We start from the raw sequence: 21,665 nt of genomic DNA, 5'->3' as shown, positions 1-21,665 counted from the left end.
CTAACCTATAAACAAAAGGAAAGCAAAACTAAATTGTCATATCACTAAATTTTAGATTTTTCTAAAAAAAATATATGTAAATTAAGATCTTTCCATAAATTAGGAAAAATACAACACGATTGAAAACTCAAACGTTTAAGCTTTCCGACAAGATCAACTTTGAATACTTAGCTAAACACGTATGTCATTAATTTATTAATATATTTTACAATACTTACTTACAATAGTTACTTTGTCACTAATTGGGGAACATTCACCTAATCGATCTTACGAAAAATTTTGTCAAAGTTATATCTTTTAGTCATTTTTGGTTGAATATCGATAGAGCCTTACTCATCTTTTAGTGAATTGCGATATCTATATAGGCAAAATCTGGTTCAAGCTACTGTGTAAACATAGTTTACACGTTGCATCGTGTTGTGAAACATCCAAATAGTAATATCGATACGTGTACTCACCATTTTCCTGGAGTCTCATCTTCACTGTCACTAATCGTGATGACAGAAACGGCCGGCGAAGGTGTGTCGTGAATCGTGATAGTCTGCTGCCGAACAGTGGTGACCTGTTGATGCTCCACGTTATGACTGCTGCTGTTATGGCCGTGCTTGTGATTGCTACTGTGATGATGCGACTGCACCGGCTGCTCCTGCCAATGACTGCTCGATGTCGGCGAGTGCCTTCTCATACTACTCGGCGGTGTGCTCTCTTTAACCCGTTTCTTTACAGGGCTTAATTGTTGCGTGTCCTTCTTATGATCGTGCCTGTGTTGTGGTTGCTGTACGGAGGGTACTGTAACATGATGCTGATGATGTTTCGTGACAGTACGCTTGCCCCAGCTTTGCGAGGGATGTTCAACGAGCGCACTAGCATTGTACACTTCTGTGACGGGAAACACTGGCCGCTGATCCTTCCCCAAAACAAGGGAGATTAGTTACAAACTGGGCGTTAAGAAGTCGACTTACAGATCAAATATTCAGACGAAGAAACATGTTCAATGTGTGAAACGCGAGGAGAGAAAAAGAGAATGGCACATTTACGATAACATAATGACAAGAATATTATACAGACAGTTCAACTAGTTAGTTATCTTACCTGTAATATGGCAGAGCTATCAACGATAAGTGGCCTCCCCCAGTCTCCAGCGTCGCTGAGCAGCGGTTGTTGAATGGCTGCGTGCTGCGGCGGTAATTGCTGCCACGATGGTACAATCGCAGCCATCTGACGACTTCCGCCAGGCCAAGATGTTTGCACCGCATTCTATCGGTCGCCGTAAAGAATAACACGCGTGTCAGATTAGTGATGGCATTAGTCGCTCGACAGCTACGCGCTATATTGTTCTTCAACTTACGGTGAGCAACATCTGCCGACCAGTTTCAACCATAGATACCGGAACCGCAGCATACTGTTGCTGAGCAGCCGCGGCCGCCGCTGCTACGGCTTGCTGCGATATGATCGACGGTTGAATCTGCAGAGGAGCTTGCTGCGCCTGTGGTGGCTGCAAGACAAAATCGTAATCAATGATTGACGACTAACAACTGCTTGACCAACGGACGCCAGATATTCATGTACAAATAATAATCATCCTGTACTCTTACTTGAGCGACAACCACATGCTTAGCAGGACTCGGCATCGTCTGGTAGCCAGGAGGCGGACATAGTATGCCGGGCACCAGTTGATGTGGAAAATCGTGCACGCCGCTTCGTCCACTGTTCGATCCACTGGATGAACCGCTATACTGTGTTGCCCGGCGACTGCTGTTACTATATATTTGGTACTGAAAACGAATTTTCAAGATGTAAGCGTATAGACGTTATGTTCCTCTTCTCATAAATTTCAATTTGGGTAAAGTTCGGTAAAGATATTCAGAAGATTTGTCTTAAAGCACCCTAATGATATTCGTTATTAATGACCTATTTTGGAATTAAAAATCAAATCAAACTTTCAATTTAAGTTTTGCTCAGATATACTTCATCCGAAACTAGTTAAAAGTGTATGCATTTTCCTACATTTTGCAAACGCAATTTTCAAACAAAGAAAGATATCGAAGATAAACAGCCAGCAAGAATAAAAGGTTAATCAGAGATGGATATTGAAAGCGATAATTTAGATCTTAGCGGAAAGATAAAATTGTCCGACAATGTTATATACATGCCGGGCTTATTTTTCAGACATTCAACACATAGATATTGTACAGTTCACTTATCCACAGTCGACAGTACTTCTCACATCGAATCGATCCTTTATACCCTTCGTGATTAATGTTTCAAATATTAATACTCCCACTAAATATACAATATTGTTATTCATTTGAATTTCCGAAATTTAAATCGTGGGAAGCCCATCTTCCTCATTGGCTCAGAACCCGAAAAATATTTCTGAATCAGAATTTTTTACTCCAAATGAACTCTACAACTATGGTGCATTAAGTACTGTACGATAGCTTCACGACACTTTGTATAAAAAATGGGATTATTGAAAAAAAAGAAAAAAACATTTCTCCCCACAAAGGATATCCGCTGAAAATCTAATCATGAGGATATAGAGATAAATTCGACTCAAAGATAAATTCGACGTGATATGACGTATCTTTTGGTTAAAAATAGAGTATTGTGAGTGAGAGTGTCAACGTACCAAGTTGTCATAGCCCGTCTGCGCGGTGCGGTGCTCCCTAACTAATCGCTGCACCTGATTGGTCAATTGATTGTTGAAGGTGAGAGTCACCGCGCTGCCGTTTGTAGTCGGTACAAAATTGGCTACCAAAGACGTTGGTGGAGGTGGCTGAGGCGCTGGCGGTGCCTGATGATGCGCCGGGCTCGCGGTGAAATCTCCCGCGCGCCTGCAAACCTCCATCATCTGGACGGAAGCTTTGACGTTGTTACAGTGCGCGTAATCGACTAGGTGTGCCAAAGTAACAAACGCATGGTTCAGAGCCTCGCCGGGTGTTATACGGCGCTCCTACGTATTATGCAAACATAACAGATGTGATAAAACATTTCTTTTTGATCCTCGTATATGCAAACATACATGTGCGCGCTCTCGCGTGCTTACGACAATTATTTCCGTTTAATATTCGCACGCTGTCATGTCGTACCGAGAGCATCAATTAGATATTACTACCTGGTCCATTGTGAGCATCCTCTTCAAGAGGTCAATAAATTCTCTCCTGTCCGCCTTTTCCGGTAAAAGCTGACCACCGTCTAAATCAGTCGGTACGTTAACTTGGCCGATATCGTCAAGGCAATTAAAAATATATTTCCTCGCTTCCTTCGATTTGATACCAGTCTCCGCTTCGTGCTCTTCCGGTGTCTTCAAGCGCCAAAATGGATATGTACCTAGAGGACGGAAAACAATCGGTGTCGTGGTTCAGAAGGCAAACAATCGCGAATGCTGCTACGATTCACTGCGTGCACAATATGCAGCAGCAGATTGAGTGTGTATTATACGCACTGTCCATGTCTCGGTAAAAGAATTTGGTTGTTTTACTGGCGTTGTTCAGCATGTGCTCTGTTGGTAGGCCCTGCGTTTGACTTATATATCGAATCTGGTCGTATTCAGAGCTGCCCGGGTACAGAGGCCATCCAAGAAATAATTCTGCAACCACACACCCCAGCGACCACATATCTATCGCTTCGCAATACGGAAGCCCAAGTATGATTTCGGGCGCGCGGTAGTATCGCGATTGCAGATAAGTATTGCAGACGGCTTTGGACACGTGCGAGGCTGATCCGAAATCGATGACTTTCACGCGGTACGGCTGGCGCATTGGATCCACCAACATGATGTTCTCTGGTTTCAAATCAGCGTGTATCAATCCTAATTGCTGTGACATAAAATCGATTAAAATTCATTACGATTATTATCATTGTTGAAGTGATAGTTTTTGATGAACGTAAGTGAGATGCTACACTGCCGCGTTGACTTCTTTTTAACATGTTCACTACCGACGTCGGTGATAATTTCTCTTTCTACATCCACATAAACGAATCGAGTCTGCCTGTAAAAATTATATAAAGAAATATAGAATGGTATATGAGGAAGAATAGCCAAATAAAAATAATTAAATACAAATTAGTAAGAAAGTAACGAACATGTTAAATCATAATGAATAAGTATGGTACAATTAAGTAAATTATAAAAGTACGTCATGTCGCCAGTAGAACGAGATAAAAGATACATCTCGATCTAGAATTTTCGATCGATAATTTTAAGATAATTGATTACACAAAATATATTTGTCACTAAAAACGATATATATGTAGAGAATGTATAAAAAGCACCGGGACGGCGAAATATCTCAAAAACTAAGCGCTTTAGAACAAAATGTTTCAGACAAAAGTTGTATGATTTCAAGAGGGACATAAAACAAAAAACTATATCATTTTGTTTACAGATGGCGCCCTGACTTGTTAATTTAATAATTTTGAAATTTCCAAAGGTTGATAGTTGAAGTTAACAAAAGTTAAGGCACTATTGTAACAATTCAAAAGTGGCGCCATTTGTAAACAAAATGATATAGTTGTTTTGTACCCTTCTTGAAACCATACAACTTTTGTCTGAAACATTCCTTTTCTCAAATGCTTAGTTTTCGAAATATTTTGCCGTCGTTGTACTTTTTATGCATCCTGTACCAAAACCGAAAAACATCTATCATTCCGAAAGGATTAATTTTTTCACCTGTACTTACAAAAAAATTTTTACTCAGCATAATAAGTATTATTTATCCTGCAAGTTTTAAGCCCTTCTTATTAGAACACTTTGTACGGTTACGAAAAATTATTTCTCCGAGGGGATAATAATACCGACAAAATATTGTACGTGCTGTGGAATTTTTAGTTACTCTGATTGAGACGATATTTTTCACAATTCTGTGTACAAATATACCATCAAATTTCATAATTTGGGGGAAGAGATGAAATTAATACAGTTTAAAAAATAAAATCAGAATACAGAGGTGGTTCGACATGAGAATATGGCTTCTAATTAGCTTGACGTATCGAGAATTCCCCGGCACATGTGATACTTTGTTGACATTATTATTCTTCCGCAGAAGTAATTATTCACAATCATTATCCAGCGCCAGTTAACTTAACAAATTTCTTTCTAATCAGATATGTGGAAGCCTAAAGAAGCTTAAAATAATCTTGCTTTAGCAAATCTAATCAGTCGTTTAAATCATAAATGTTTAATGACTCAATCGTCAGACGTTAATGTTTAGCCAAACCATGAAAATCGACGCGACAACGTCAACGTGTGAATTTATTGTCGATCAAAGTAAGAGAAACGCGAGACAGAGATGTGAGAGACGTACCTTCAATTTTAGTAACGCGGTGAGTACTTGCTGAAGTATCGGCCTGATGTACTTGAGAGGTAGGGGTGAAAATTTGTTCTGCTTCAGAAAGTCGTAGAGGTTTTGCTCCAACATTTCGAATACCAAGCAGGTGTGAGACTTGTGCTGGAAACACTCGAAAGCGCGCACAAAATTGAACTCGTCCGCATTTTCCTGACTAAGTCGAGACAGGATGGAGACCTGCGAGAACAAGGAAAAACAAGCTTGAATGATCCGTCGCAACGAGGGGGCTGCGTGACTCTTACATTTCGCTATCTCAGAGGGATCGCACGAAGGAACTCACCTCAATCTGACCTTGGCGCGCATACGACGGATGGTTCTTTAGAATTTTGATAGCCACTATCTCGTTCGTACCCTTTTTCCAACATTTTACGACCTGCGACAAATCAACATTTATTCGTCGCGTTATCAGATCGTTATCGCACAGCGCCGTAAAGACGTATCGCTTGCAAGAGACAAAGGAGGAGGCGGGGGAGCGAGAACAGGAGAAAGAAAACGGGACGGAGGCCCTTACCTGTCCGAAAGTACCTCTGCCGAGAAACTCAAGGACCTCGTATTGATTGGTCATAGAGTAGAGAACTTCGTGCTGCACTAAATGATAATCCCCATCGCCCTGAGGATTGCTGCCACCGCCCGCATTGGCCGCGTTGGCCACTTGCTTGCTGTGCGTCGTCATGCCCGCCTGCTTGTGCTGTTGCTGTTGCTGCTGCTGTTGTTGCTGCAGCTGCTGTTGCTGTTGGGTATGGTGCTGCGACACTACAGTACTACCCACCGCATTCGTCGCGTTGGCCGAATGGACTGCCAGACCGTCACCATTAGCCTCCCTCGACCAAGTTTTTCTCTGTAGGAGGAATATACCTTATGCAAAAATTTTTGGACGTTAAGAGATCATCATCGGTGTGGTAGAGTGGCTACAGTAGAGCTTAGGTTTGTGCAGTTTTATCTTTCTCTCTTTTTCGCTTTTCTTTGAGGAGAAGGGGGTAGGAGGGTAGAAGAGAGCATACGGAAAACGGCCAGCGATAGCAACGACGCAGGTAAATACAGATGGTGTGTAGAGCTGGGGCTGGCACAACAAAGCAAATCCCGAAGAATAGCTCACGCCATCCGTACCTGTGTACGCGCGTGTGTGTGTGTGTGTGTGTGTGGTAGGGAGGAGGGAGGCGTGTATCGTGCACATGTACACGATGTCCCAGGAGACAGGAATTTTCCGCGCAGGCATCGACGCGAAAGAGCGCCTCGGTCTCGCGTTCGCCTTCGTAATTCGCATTCGTCCGTCGTTGAAGAAGATTAATTAATGGGCGCATACGCCATTATGCTCCATTATACGCAGCGAACGTTATGTATATCGCTCACAATCGTCGCTATGTGAATCAAGCTCGCTCGTTTGTCCGCTCGCTCGTCGTTCATAGCACAGGCCGAGGAAACGTATTTTCCCGCTCGCCGCTCGCGATGGCCGTTTAGTCGTGACGCTCATCGGACAGCCGCGAATAAAATTCCTCGCGGACGTCGCGCGATAATACACCCTCCCTCCCTCCCTCTCTCTCTCTCTTGCGCGCGCGCGCGCCTTCAATGTGTCCGCACATCCGCAGGATGGTCGGCATGAAATATGTAATCTCAGCCTTGAAGGCAATCGATAGTTAACTACGCCACACGGAAACGTTATCTACACCGCCTGGGCACGCCGCCGCCGGCGTGATACCCCGGTGCACGCTGACGCGCGGCGGGGGGCAGCCGAAACATGAGACTCTGTGAGTACCCTCGCCGGCGGCCGAATGCACATGCAGCACTCAGAAGTATGCGTTGCTCAGAAGAAGACCCAGTCGAAAGACCCGGCTGGGAGGGAGAGGGAGTAGGTGAATACGCGAGAGTGAGAAAGAGAGGGGGGATGAGCACGTAAACGAGCGAGTGGACGGGGAGGAAGAGGGTCTTTACGACTTGGAGGAATCGGGCAATCCGCGCAGAGACTCCCCGGCTCATCAATGACACCGACACACCCGCTTCCGGATGGTAACAGACGAGTCGTGCGCGTGACGGGTTGACGTATAAATAAATACACATGTCAGATTCATAAGCTCTCGGCAATGTGCGCTCTTTCCCACGGCGCTGCCTCGTGATGCCGCCGGGGGGTCTGGTAATTAACGAGCGCCGATGTGTGTCGCATCGTCTCGTTAGCTTCCAGACGCACGTGCAGCGGACGCCGCTGAGGAGCCCGAAGAGGACGCAGAAGCAGGACAGATGACTCTTTGGCTATGCCGAATGGATTCGACCTGGTATAGTCTGAGAGATCGCAAATGCCGGGTTCATCGAATGCGCATCTCCTGTCGGCGAGGAAACGGCTGCCTCGATCGTTGCGGAAACAGCAACGGGACACCGCTTGGAAGGAATGTCACCATGTTTTCAAGCGGTGCCAGGCGACACCCAGACCAGCGCAGGACTTTCTGTGATCAGTCTGGTGGATACGTTCTGATCATCCGAAGGAATGCACGTCCTAAATAACACGTCCTAGATTACTTAGGATGTGTTGTTATCTGGATAATAAATTCTGTGGCAGCGGAGTGCTTCCCAGTAAGGACTGCGGCCAGTCGGACTGTGAGCGTGTAAAAGATATACGACACTGAACTACACGCTTGTGGTACCCAGTGATCTTGTGAAAACGAGGCTAATCGGATCTGCTCCGTCCCCGCGAAGACCGTCAATCTAGGGCTAACATCGTAGGCCTAAGCGGTCAGATGAGGAAACGAAGAGGAACGCTCGCTCCAGATGCCTTTAGGGGCTGCTTCTGGAGCCGCTTTTAACCCTTACGGGGATGAATGTGCTCAAGATTACTCAATCTTTGGAGTAACATAAATGCGTGGTGTCTGCCAATCGTGCAACGCGATTTCGCAGTGAATGTCTGTTCACATGTTCAATGTTCGTCGTAATCTGCTCGACCAGGTTCGAATTGGGAAGAAACAACTGAACACGTAGCTAAATATACAATCATGGACGGAGAGGCTGTCCGCTATATTCTGCGCGAGTTTCGAAACACCGTTTTGCCCAATGGGAGAACTCGCTCACAGGAAAACAAGTTCTCTCTCATTGGGCAAGACGGATGTGTCCCGAAAGTCACACGGAAAATAGCTGACAGGCCGTTTCGATCCACGATTGTATACACATGTGTCGGTTCATCCCTGAAAAGGTTAAATCGCTGCCATTGGCCGCGGTTGTTGAGATATAAACAGCACGTGTGACACGGAAGGATAATAAATTACGGTAGGACGCACACGCCTCGACTACAAAGTTTTACTTGCAACAAAATACTCATTTCAGGATGCTCGCCGTGCGTCAGAGCCGATGGCGACGAACGGCGCGAGCGGCCAGCGGCGACATCACGCAGTGTGTTGGTGTCTCGCAGCGGCAACTCGAGAATGGAGGAAATTCAGCGGCGGATGATCGGCATCGCGGGCATGGTGAATCAGCCGAGGGCATTTATACGACGTGCAACTTCAGGCCGTCCGGCGTATCAACAAATCGCCGTGTTACCGACGCGAGAAGACGAGGAGTTTGGAAACTTCCAAGGCGAACAAGCACACCATGCTCGCGCGCACGCATCGAGACTGATCGCTATTGGACGAGGTGTCGATGACGGCATCGCGGCTAAACACCAGAACTCACGCCTCGCATACCGGGAACAAGTCCACACGGCGAAGGAGTCGCGAGTAGCGGTATCGCTGTTAGCCTCATTTTCAATTAACTTCTGGACCACCGAGCGGACTCGCTTTCGTGCCAAGCGGGAGGGTTCAAGAGTCCGAAAATACGAGAGAGATCTTCGGGGGCCACGAAGACTGAACGGCCCACAGCAGGTCGCTTCGCGGTCTTACACAAGAGTCCAAAGTACGTCGGAACTTGTCCGAGCGACGAAAGCGCCGTCACCGCGCGTAAAGCCGGCCACATCGGCGAGCCTGCAGGAACCAGCCGAATCGGCGACCTTTCGGTGATGTGGCCGTTGAGACAAGTAGTCCGACTGCGAGTAGCGAATAGATCGGCTAACAAGTACGCTCGCGACGATCTAACCGAGGAGAAGGCGAGAGACGCGAGTACACGGACACACATGCACACATAGACACACACGCGCGTGTACAAACAAACAGCGGCGTATCGTCTCGCTACAATCCGCGGAGCAGCCTTTCCCTTTCGACCGGCTTGCAGCAAGAGGCGTTATTAGTTGCGAAGTGAGGTGCATCACGACTCGTTGCCAAACGTGGTCTCTCCATCTCGAGTGACCCAACTCCGGACTCATGCCGAACAAGCGACTTAATCCCTCGTCCGCCGACAAGTTTGACTCTGACTGGCGACGAGACACGTACAAGACCGTGAGAAGAAAGTTCCAGCCTGTCTGACTGACTGAGTTATGGAAAATGCGGAAAAGTGTGAAACTAGCGGATCCAACTGTCGCATACTCGCGCTCACGCACCTTTAGGCTTAGTCTACAACAGATGATTTAAGCTTTAAGAAATTGGCCATTTACAGTGGAATATTTTCCTTAACTTTGATTGTGACTGGTCAGTTTCTTAACGCTTAAGGGTTAAAGTGCTTATTTAACCTATTGGGAATTGCCCAATTTACTTAAGGCTAGAAATCACAACTTAAATTGGTACTTTAAGTCTTAAGAAATTGATCAATTACAGATAATTAAGAAGTTAAGAAGAATACTCGACAATTGGTCAGTTTCTTAAAACTTAAATCATCTATTATGTGGCGAAACCTTACGTGTACAAAAACGTGGCGAGAAACGAGTGATGATGGAAAAATTACGTACGTGTCGCAACTATGTGTGTGTGTATATATATATGTGAAACTCGAATAAACAAATGACATTAAGACATATCGTGATTGTTTGCATATTGCACAAATTGCGCGCGATACCGAAGGAAGCAAACAAACAAGACCCGACATTTGCGCGTTTGACGTTAAATTTAGCCGCGTCGATAGCCGCTGAGCGGAAGCGAGCAAAGGCGTGTTGAAAAACGCTCCAGGATCCTAGGGACAGGTCTAGCAATCAGCCTCGAGAAGAGGGTCAAGGTGAATATCTCCAACTTGGGATTTGCAAAAGTCACGCGTTCCTTCGATCTACAGCTTCGTCGTTGCGTGGAAAGGGAAAGAGAGCGACGGAGAAGACTAGAGAGGCAGAAGGAGCCGCCGTTGTTGTGCTACTCTGGCGATTCGCAACGACGTTGAACGCAAAGTCAGGATCGGAGGAGCCAAATTTAGCAGCGTGCGTGGCGGAACGCTCGAGAGAGACGCACAGATGGCCGGGAGTTTGCTCGAGAGCGGGGGATTCAAAAGCGGCCTGTGTGTGTGTGTGTGTGTGTGTGTGTGTGTGTGTGTGTATGTGTGTGTGATGAACGCATTTTTTTAGCTCTGTCATCGTGTACGACGGTGGAGAGAAGAGCGCACGGAGGAAGTGGCAACCAACCTTCTGGCCACAACGTTGGTACGTGTCTAAGAGCTTGATCGTCGAGGCTCGTACCAGGGTCTGCTGGTTCGGGCTATTCTTCTGCAGCGCATTATTGTTGTGCAGCGTGCTAAATGCGGTATTAGCACCGTTCACGGAGTACCGTTGCTGCAGACCGGTATTGTCCAATTGGTAGTCGCCGGTCGATTGGACCAATGCGTGCTGGATCACCGGCTGGCTCACGTTGTACTCCAACTTGCGCTTCTTGCTGTGGTGGTGAACGGTGTTGTTACTGCTGCTGCTGCTGCTGCTGCTGCTGCTGCTGCCGTTGACGCTACTCGTCTGCTGTGTTTGGATGAACATGTCACACATTCCCTGCAATCGGGACGAAACCTTATTAGCCTTGCTGCCGCTCTCTCTGAACGTCCAACAAAAAAAAGAAGGAAAAGAAGCGAGATTCCAAAAGATACGAGAGAGAGAGAGAGAGAGAGAGAGAGAGAGAGAGAGAATGATGCGGAGAAAATCGTCCCATCGAGGCGACAAGAGACTGTGACGCACCGTTACTATACAACAACAACCATTAATATCAATCGGACGTAGAGAGTGCGACGCTACCTTTTCTCAGACGCGTCCCAAAGACCAAAGTGAGTCGCCATCGCGGAAAAACAGGGCAGGCGGATGAAAAAAAAAGTCGGTAACGCCAACGGCCATGAATACTTTAGTCCTCGCATCGGGCTCTCGCGCGGCCATGTACGGCGGCTCCGCGTCGCTTTGGGTCAGTGGTTTCCAAAGAGCCATCATCCTTGAATATCATATTTCTGCTCGCAAATAACCGTCCGCGTCGCGTCGTCCGTCGTCCCCGGGACGAAATTGCAAGAAATTGTCGCGAGACTACGCGAGTTAACGGACCAGCCCCTCCTCTCTTCCGGACCCCGCTCCGCTTCGCGGAGCCGAGCCGAGAACTTTCCGATTCGCTATCAGCATCCCGTAAATTCACATAATCCCCTGCGATCGCACTTAGATACGCGGTATCGCGCGCGGTGCATTTGTGTGACTCATGCGTCGGCCGAATAATACCGGGGCGAACGAAAACATCCGATCGATCCCTGGAACGTCTCGGAAACGGCGCGATTTCAATCCCGCGCCCTCCGTTATTCGCCATCCGTCGCGCCAGCCGAAGGAAGAGAAAACCGAGAGAGAGAGAGAGAGAGAGAGAGAGAGAGAGAGAGAGAGAGAGAGAATGAGAGAGAGAGAGAGAGAGAGAGAGGAGATGAGAGAGAGAGAGAGAGAGAGAGAGAGAGAGAGAATGAGAGAGAGAGAGAGAGAGAGAGAGAGAGAGAGAGAGAGAGAGAGAGAGGATGAGAGAGAGAGAGAGAGAGAGAGAGAGGAGATGAGAGAGAGAGAGAGAGAGAGAGAGAGAGAGAGAGAGAGAGAGAGGATGAGAGAGAGAGAGAGAGAGAATTTTTTTCCGTTTTTCGCCGTCATTTATTCGCGTGCGCGATACGCTCTAATTATAGTACTGCTGGCTCTGAAATAGCGCCGGTTGGCGTTACGAACAATCTACAGTAACGCGAGGTACAGTTACGTTCGACTTAACCGGATCGACGTTCGTTCGGATCCTAACCTAACCGATGAACGCCGCAACGGATATGGTCGCTCCCACCGGCTGTGCGTCGCTGTCGCTGTCGTCGTCGTCGTCGTCGTCGTCCGCCGGCTGCTGGCGCGGGCGCCCGACGCGGTTGTACGGCACTGCCGTAACCGTAACATTCGCCGCTTTCGAGAGCCACTCGCGCGCGGAGCCGCCTCGGGTGGAGCGTGGAGGAGCAGGCAGCCGGTCGTAAAAGACGTTAATTTCCGAACGGCGATAAGAGAATTTTCGAGACGACGAACAACATCTTGCACGGAGCGGAGTGTAAGAGTATTCGAGATTTCGCGCGCGGCGAAATCTCGAATACAAATGAGAAAAACACGGAGAAGAAAAATGCCGTGTGTTGCGTCAGTAAGACAGTTCTGCTTCTGCTGTGATCGGATTAAATCTTCCAACGATAATATTATCGAACCCGATATCGAAGTTAGCAAAACAATGTTATGATGTATCGGCTTCAGTAAGACTGCTATTGTATCGAAGTTCTACTTTGGAGTAGACCTACATGCAACGTCCCGTAGAATTTGAGAATCGGAAACAGAAAACATCGGAATTCGACTACCGAGACTGCCGATAACCGCTGAATAGCGCGTTTCTTCTGGCCATTCTCGAAGACAATTGATTTTCTTAATTATGAAAAATAATTATATATAGATATAGTTTATGAGCGTACACTTCATTCGAATGTAACAATACGATGAATATTACACATCACGGCCATCTTACCCGAGTTAGTCCATCCGGAAATATACTTTTCGCAAAGCAAAATACAATCGTCTCGAATACAGAGTATCCTATTTTAAATGAACCAGGCAAAAATATGAAAGATACAAAGAAATGTTTCCGACAAAAGTTGTATGGTTTTAGGGGGATATAAAACAACTATATTATTTTGTTTACAGATGGAGCTAACTATTCGCTCATCATTGCTTTTCCTAAATGGAAATCCCAATGTTTTACATCATCTTTCTCTACCAATTAATTCGAACAACTTTTGTTTGAAACACTCTTTTATTTGCTTAATGTTTTTTGAGATTAAGGAAAACTTGATAACTTTTTCAACATTTAATTAACGTTTCTTAGCATCTTTCATATTTTCCGAGATTTAAAATGGGACGCCCTGTACATCGCTATATAATATCCCGAAAACAATACGTACAGACGTATTAATATTTGCCCATCTGAATACACTCTGAAATTGCGCTCAACTGAATAAATATTAATATCAAATAAATAATAAATAAGATGAATAAAATAGCGATTAAATAAATAACAATGTATCCGCCAACGAAACAATTCCAACGTTGCAGTAAAATGAAAGGCGATTATTCACGGGACGAGTCCTCGGATTTCAGTATCGACTTTCGAGGACATCGTTCCCCTTAAAAAATTTCCGCACGCTTTTTCCAAGGTGACGACGCGTGGCCACCGCTGTTAACCGATTTATCGACACAAGAGCAGTTCTTATCGTTCGGCGAGCCGACCGACGGTAGGTCGCGTAGTTGCGATTCACTCGACTTCGCTGATATTACAAACGTAAAAAATTCCGCGACGGGAAAATTCCGCGAATATTATTCGACTGCCAGGAAAATCGTTTTGGAGTAATCCGTCGAGTCACCAGCGCGTGCGGCTGAGTCACACGACTCCGAAAACTAAATAATGAAACTTTACGTCACCGTCTAACGATCGCGCTCATAATCCGCGCGCGTATGTGCATGTGTGTGTGTGTGTGTGTGTGTGTATGTGTATGTTGTGTGTATGTGTGTTCGTATATATGCATTTTCCTGCACACGTCTATGCGCGGGGGAGTACGTGATGCATCGCACACGCTTTATATTCCGCGCGATGAGTCAAGCCGATCGATTGATGAACGGTGAAATCCGAGCTTGCTCGCTCAAACGGCCAACTTTCGTCACGAATTGCCAAACAACGGCGAGAAATCCGACTAAACACAACCGCGTCGTCATCGCGGAAGAAATTCGCCTTGATCGCGAAAAAGGGAGGCAGGCAGACAGAAACGCGTAAAGCGCCCTCCGACTGCCTTCGAGGGAGGTCTCGGAGGATCGGAATCTTCGTTGGAATTATAAGTGATATTTCAAGCTCCAAGGCGTTATTATTAGAGCGACGAAATTTCGGAAAGTGAATACTCGAGCTTTCCAACGACGTCAGCGTGTACAGAATCTCGCTGCTTGTTTTCGATCTTTCGAATTTTCCACCAGAGTTCGACAATTCCAAGATTCGAGCTTCCGATCGAGCTCCGACGAACAATCCGTCGAAAATGGGCGTTTTACTTCGGAAGACAAAGACAATTGTGAGTACAATTAAAAATCTAAGCACGGCGGGGGGGGAGGGGGAGGGAGAGAAAGGGGCAAAGGGACTCGCAGGTCTCACGCGTGCAACTTCACCGCCGACGATATGCACCGGTTTAATTATAATTTTTACGCAAAAGCCAATGCCTTGCGCAAATAAACGCGCGGCCGCGCGGAATCAATCGGCCGCTCATTATTACGTAATTTCAAATTTCGCGCGCGGGCGAGGCGTGAGCGCGCAACTCTCGTGGGAGCGAGCGTCGACGTCGCGCCATCGGGAGCGGCGCCGACGTCGATGTTGCCTACGTCGACGAAGACGACGAAGACTGCGACTGCGGATTAAGCAATCGCGTTACACGAATTAACACACAATAGCGGCATACAATGGACGCGTGCGCGCGCCTTCTTACAGCCCTGTCGAAAATACTCGAGCTTCCCGCTCTCGGTCAGAGCTGGCCAAGGTTCACGCAACACGCGAAAACATTATTCATATTTCGCCGAGTAGCCGCAGAGCGGGCTGAATGCTGTGAAAAAAATGGCGAGTAGAAGCGAACGAATCAAAGTCTATTTATATAACATTTACAACGCGGAGATGTGTCCTGCTGTTTGTTTTAATAGTCTTCAACTACAACTAAACGAAGGAAATGAAATACTTGAACATGTATCCAGAACATGTAACCGAGTAGAAAAATTAATAGGGCTCTGCTAAGGGCCTGATTACTTTTCCCTAACATTAATCGGGCCCTAATAGGAATAGAAGAACAAGGCTCTACAAGATGTGTAACAAATGGTTTAACGAGTCCTTATAAGGCAATATTAACAGGGCCTTATGAGGAAATATTTTTATTATCGCTTGAATAAAAATATTCGTTCTTCTCATTCCAAGAAATTTGGACTGTAATTTCTTTATAACCTTATAGTATACAAGATTCGTTTATTTTAAAAATATAGCATACTTTGCAATAAAATATAGCATTCTTTATACTTAAAAATCCTGCTACTGTTTTTTAAATTAAAGTTTGCTGTATTTCAAAACAAAGACAATACTAGAAAAATCTTTGGAAGAGACTAATGAACATGGCAACTAATAAAACAAATAAAATTTGTTTTTAATTGCGGTATGATTACAAAATCTTTAAAAGAACCAGATAGAGCGTACCTACTGAAACAATATTAAACTATGACAATTTTATCACACGCTTCAGATCTTATTTAATTTTCTATAACAAAATTTAACAACTAATCTCTAACAAAACTTAATTTTGTATATCTAAAAAATCCTCTTAAAAGATCTTTCTAAGGTCACCAGTTTTCCTTATCAAAGCCTCTTTCCGTAAAATCTTAAGATATCCTTAAAAGATCCATCTCTCAATGCCTAATGCAGTAATAATGAAGCATCCCCTTTTTAGGGCATCCTACTTTCAGCTTTATCGGGGCCTTATGCTTCATGAGGATGGCTCTAACAATTTTTTGCTCGAATATGTGCCTGAAAAGCGCTTCTTCTTCACGAGAAAGAAACAGGCTCATTACTTATTACTAGGAAAATGTATCGAACGATCAGCCGCCAATCACAACTTTCCATGGGAAACAAACTGCTGATGTACAAAAGCATCCTGAAACCAATATGGACACGGTACTTAGCTATGGGGCACCGCCTCAAATTCCAATACTGAAATCCTTTCTCAGAGATCCTTTCAATCTAAGATACTTCGCAGATCATTGCAGATATCCCGTGGTATGCCAAATAAAATCCTGCATCATGACTTGAGTATTTCAACGATTAAGGAGGAAATCGAGAGATTCTCAGGCTGAGATACCATATGACCCATCCGAATGCCCATCAGCAGCGAATCTTGTGGGAAAATTCCGGACCCGCAGACTCAAAGGAAAATTACTCCGAGATCCAATTGACCGATTGACTGATCAGTCTTTAGACGTTAATTTTGATGTGTGTTCCACATCCTTTGAGTCAACAAGTAATAAACACAAATTATTACCGTCTCACCACAAGACAGATTGTAAAATACACTCGGTTAAGAAAAAAAAAGGAAATATTTCACCAAAAGAAATAAAAAACGCAATTCTTGCGCGATGGCGGATCAGGCGAACAGAAAAATCCCCGAGGATCGAAACAAAAGCGTCTCCGAGGACTCGCTTCGGGAAGACACAAATCCGAAGTGCAACTGCCCCCTCCCCCCAGAGGGACGCGGCTGCACCGGACGATACGTATATATCGATCAAACTTCTTTCAATGACAGAAAGACGAACCACCTGTCCACGATGGCACGGGGGAGGTCCTTCGCCGGCGATGCGTATATTCACCGCGCTGGATTTTGTTCGCGGAGCGAACGCGGCACGGACCATTGCGGACAGGAAGTTGAGGAAACCCTGCGCGGTAATAATAACGGCCTGTGCGGAGCCGAGCATAAACTGAAGTGGAATATCGCGAGGGAAAGACGGGGCGGGGGCGGGGGCGGCGGCGGCGGTGCATTGCGTTGCGTTGCGTCAAGCTTTTCTTCAGAAGAAAGGATACCTGCTCCCGCGATTTCGATCGTCCATCTCGCTCCGTCGGAGAAATTGTACGCGATGTTCAAAAAAAGAGATTCAGAACTTTAAAGACAAGTAGTACTCACAAAAGATCCCAATAAGCATGGCTCGAAAAATTAATGTTGTGGACAATTATTTACTTCAATTAAAGCAAGTGACCTATTCGCTTCTGGTGCTCATTATCGGTAATTCTATGTTATTTATCGATGAGGAGTACACTTAATACTTTTAAGAAATCCCCGTAAAAAGAGTCCAGGGGATTTAAACCGGAAGAGCGAGAGGGAGCCATGAGACTGGCCCACCCCAATCCATCTTTCGCCGGAAAGACCTACTTAAATGTTGGACAAAATGTTGAACTTAGATCAGAGAATACAGAACGCCTGTCAAATAGTTAGAAGAAAGTTGGGGATTTTTGAGAAAGTTCTCGATTCTACGGGACGAGAATATGAAGCTACGGCAGGAGAATATGAAGCATGTGCAAAAGTAGAAAAAACATGTAGAAAATCTTCTGTATATTTTATAAGCATCAAAAGCGAATAAGTCACTCGCTTTAGTTAAAATAAATAATTATCCACAACTCCGGACAGTATTAATTTTTCGACCAACTGCAACGTCCACCTGACAATTGTCAAAAGATCTGTTCCTCTTAGACGGACCAGTTTGCCAGACTTTTGGCCTTCAGATTGGAGGGGCAAAGGTACACAAAGCGCACTCTAAATGTTCACCTAAAATACCTCGGGAGAAATGTATTATTCGAAAAAAAAAAGTCTCTTGGACCAAAGTCTGAGCAAGGTCAGACCAAGGCACCATCTCAGCAGTCTCTTCGGAGCAAACAACTTGTGTGTGCAAGGTTTTCCCGAATAACGCATTTCTTCAGAGATACTTCAGGCGGGTATTTGTGAAATGGGTCACCCTGTACATAACCGAGCGAGGAGAAAAGGAACGATGTCTCGGTGCGGTTAAAAGGGACAGGAGGTCTGAGCTGTGTGTTGCATGTTTATCGTCGTACAGATAGATTATCGTGGGTTCGCCGTATCAAAGTGCGATTACGATTCGCCGGAGGGAATAATTAAATGGGTATTCCATGACAGATAATTCGATTACTGTAGATTACATGAGATGTCGAATGCGAGGCTGCGTTAAGTACAGAACGCGACATAACGATAATCGTGTGAGATGGATTAAACAAGCGCGCAATCCGCTCCGGCGAGCACGTAAAACGATGATACTACGAATTTCAAGTACATGCTTGCGCCCAAAAGACGACGACGACGACGACGCGGACGGCACGAATGCAAAATTACTTCCGCGATTACGCCACGGCAAATCGCTATTTGTTTCGGGCAAAAGGGGAGTGGAAGAGCAGAAAAGAAAGAGGCAAAGAAGGGAAGAAGAGTGAATAACTCATGGTGCACCGATGACACCGGTTCCCCGACGAAGGTACGCCCATCCGCTCGACGCCCAGGAACGCCTTGGCCGTTCTGCGAAGGTAGCACGCGATTTCTAGGTTATGTCGCGGCGATCGACACGCACGGCGAGAGATTCGATCAAAGCCACATGTCATCCCGCAAAAGTCACGCGTTTCGTGCGCAGTACCGTAGTCGCTTGCTTCACTCCCCCCGCGACACGCCGCGCCGCGCGCGAGCGAGCTGTGAAACTCTCTTTATTCGTTTTCAAGCGCGGAAAACGTGGCGAAGAGGACACGCGTGTAAAAAAAGGAACGAGAGAGTCTGGCCACGAGGGCGAGCCAAGCTTCAGGTGCGACGACGACGGCAGAGTGAGTGAGTGAGTGAGTGAGTGAGTGAGAGAGAGAGAGAGAGAGAGAGAGAGAGAGAGAGAAAAAGAGAGGGAGTTTCGCACTTTTCAAAGTTGCGACACGCATCGCGTGCTATACGCGGCCGTACGTCGGAAAGTTCCTCACAGCTGTTCGCCTCTGTTCCAGATAATACATAACGGCCGACGTACGAAAAAGAGCGCACGACGTAGAATGCGGTTCGTCCGGCCAGATCGGATTGCTTGTGGACGAGATACAAAAATAAGACGCACGTCGACGTGCCGGGGAATGCCGCCGCCACCGGGGCGTCGCTCGCTCGCGTACCGCATTGACGACGACGACGACGATGGCGACGACGAGGACAACGACGACGAGGACAACACCCCCGCGATTTTGAAGGTTAGGTCAGCCGGGAATGGTCGAGCCGACAGATGTTGCCAGGGATCGGTTTCGTGTTTCGCGACTCTAGTCTATAGGGCAAGAGAGCTATTCAGTCGGCAGGACGGAGCCTGGCACGAGGGAAAGCGTCGACCGAAAAAAGTGCAGACGCCGATAGACGACCAGCCGCGTAGCGAACGACTCGTCTGAGCGGAGAGAGACAGACAGAGGCGAACGAGAGAGAGAGAGAGAGAGAGAGAGAGAGAGAGAGAGAGAGAGAGAGAGAGAGAGAGAGAGAGAGAGAGAGAGATAATGAATAAATTAATGAATAATGAGAGCACGGAGAGAGACGGCAGCAGCAAACAGCAGAAGCAAACAGAGACAGAGAGACAGATGCGGGGGAGGGAGGCGGAGAAAGGAGAAGAGACAGGTCGTTATCGATATACGAAAACTCGTCGCGACGGACGAGCGGCATAATCCCACGTCGTCGTGGAATATACCCACCGACATGTTGGGATTTTCGGCTAAAAGGAGACGAAAGTACGAATATCTACGAACAAGGGAGGAGATGAGTGCGCGCGTACGTGTACGTATGACAGAGAGAGAGGGAGAGAGAGAGGGGGAGGGGAGAAAGAGAAATTAGTCAAATGGCTTGTCTGTACAGTTGAAAAAGTAAACGCACGAATGACCGTCCCGCTGACGAGGGGGCGGAGGGAGAAAGAGCAACTTTCGACTCGCTTTATACTTTTCGTACGCCCGCTGTACACGGTACGCCGGCTGCGTGCATGTGTGTGTGTGTGTGTGTGTGTGTTACATATGTGTGCGCGCTACTTCGAAGCTGGTAGAGTCCACGTATGGCTCGCTCGCTCGCTCCGCTGTGGCAGCGGCGGCGGCGGCGGCGAGGTACGCGAGGACACGCATGCATATACGTACCCTGCGCGTACGTGCGTACATGCGATAGCGCTCATACACCGGCCGACCTGTTCGAACGCCTCTCTTCCGTCGGCCTGTCACGTCGAGGTCGAGCTATACAGCCCGTCGATACAGCCGCCGTCGAGGAGAAGGCATATTTCCGAGAACGTCGTTCTCGCCGTGAGAGCGAACGGACAGGCGATCGCGAGACAGACAGACAGAGACAGAGAGAGAGAGAGAGAGAGAGAGAAAGAGAGCGGGGGACGGAGTGAACGAGGGAGAGACGAGGACAGACGGACGACCGAAAAATCCGCTGTTGCACGAGAGAGAGAGAGAGAGAGAGAGAGAGGGAGGGAGAGGAGGAGAGAGAGAGAAGGGCAGAGACGCGGCGTACGTTGGTAGGTAAGAGAAATTCACTCACCTCTCACTTCTTGGCCAGTGTCTCTCTCTTCAGGGACGGGCCCGACGATCATGTAGCCGCATGTTCCGCTTGTCCACGGTTCGTACCCCCGCGTTCGCTATGTCGGCCTCTCGTCAGCGACACACAGCCATCTTGCGTAGCAGAGCTGGCCCTGGCTCGTCGCACAAACGCCTTCGGTGCGGTGGCCCCCGGCGAGAGCGACTGAGAGAAGCGTCGACGACGGCGACGGCGCGCCGTGGAGAGGGGAGAAGTTGCCGAAGCGACTCGTCACGAGCGAATGAGACGACGACCGTTCCGCCGATGACGGCGCGCGGTAGTGGGACGGAGTGGAACACAGACGGAGACGAGGACGACGACGACGACAACAACGACAACCACGACGACAACGACGACAACGACGACGACGACGGCGACGGCGACGAGGACAACGAGACGCGACCTCGCCGGCCGAGAGCGTGCCGCCGTCCTAACCTGCGCGCATACAACCACCAGCAGCGGCACCAGTGGGAAAGCACGCGCGCGACACTCTTTTCTACCACCGCACGCGCGCACTCCGGAGTACCATCGGAGCACCTCTGCCTCACCGTCTCCGTCGTAGCCGACCGCACCGCTGCCGCCACCGCTGCCACCGCCGTCGCCGTCGCCGCTGCCAATACTGAAGACCGCGGTCGCTGCTCTGTCGCTGTCGCTATTACGACCACTGTTATCGCCGCGGCGCCGCCGACGGCAACACCGGCCGACCAGCACTAGCACTACTCTCACAGTTTCCGCCGCTCCGCCGCACTGCTGTCGGCCACCTTCGTCACGTACATGTTCCACGCGCAGCGGACGCCGAGCGCCGAGCCCCGCACACGCGTGTCGTCGATACCCGTCGGGTTTCGCGTTCCAGCCAACTGC

At 47.5% G+C, this 21,665-nt stretch overlaps 1 protein-coding gene across 10 annotated transcripts in view; it reads right to left on the bottom strand.

Moving 5' to 3' along the window:
- The window catches only part of Hipk (Homeodomain interacting protein kinase), a 39,305-nt gene extending 18,150 nt beyond the window's left edge, over nt 1-21,155 (bottom strand). For 3 of the 10 annotated variants that reach the window (XM_019843108.2, XM_011147496.3, XM_011147500.3), the window contains exons 1-12: nt 20,769-21,153; nt 10,804-11,157; nt 5,863-6,189; nt 5,632-5,724; nt 5,310-5,528; nt 3,449-3,821; nt 3,116-3,333; nt 2,633-2,956; nt 1,596-1,775; nt 1,349-1,495; nt 1,093-1,257; nt 459-907 (exon numbers count right to left, since the gene is read on the bottom strand). In XM_019843108.2, the coding sequence (XP_019698667.1) occupies nt 459-907; nt 1,093-1,257; nt 1,349-1,495; nt 1,596-1,775; nt 2,633-2,956; nt 3,116-3,333; nt 3,449-3,821; nt 5,310-5,528; nt 5,632-5,724; nt 5,863-6,189; nt 10,804-11,154 (2,846 nt within the window). In that variant the 5' untranslated portion in view covers nt 11,155-11,157; nt 20,769-21,153. Of the gene's footprint in view, nt 1-458; nt 908-1,092; nt 1,258-1,348; nt 1,496-1,595; nt 1,776-2,632; nt 2,957-3,115; nt 3,334-3,448; nt 3,822-5,309; nt 5,529-5,631; nt 5,725-5,862; nt 6,190-10,803; nt 11,158-20,768 lie in introns of all 10 variants that reach the window. The other 7 variants (XM_011147497.3, XM_011147499.3, XM_011147495.3 and 4 more) reach the window with 6 other exon arrangements.
- Between the last annotated feature and the right edge of the window lie 510 nt (nt 21,156-21,665).

Source organism: Harpegnathos saltator, unplaced genomic scaffold, assembly GCF_003227715.2.
Source record: "Harpegnathos saltator strain DR-91 unplaced genomic scaffold, Hsal_v8.6 scaffold587, whole genome shotgun sequence".
Classification (NCBI taxonomy): Eukaryota; Metazoa; Arthropoda; class Insecta; order Hymenoptera; family Formicidae; genus Harpegnathos; species Harpegnathos saltator.
This window is presented reverse-complemented; position numbering and strand designations above follow the sequence as displayed.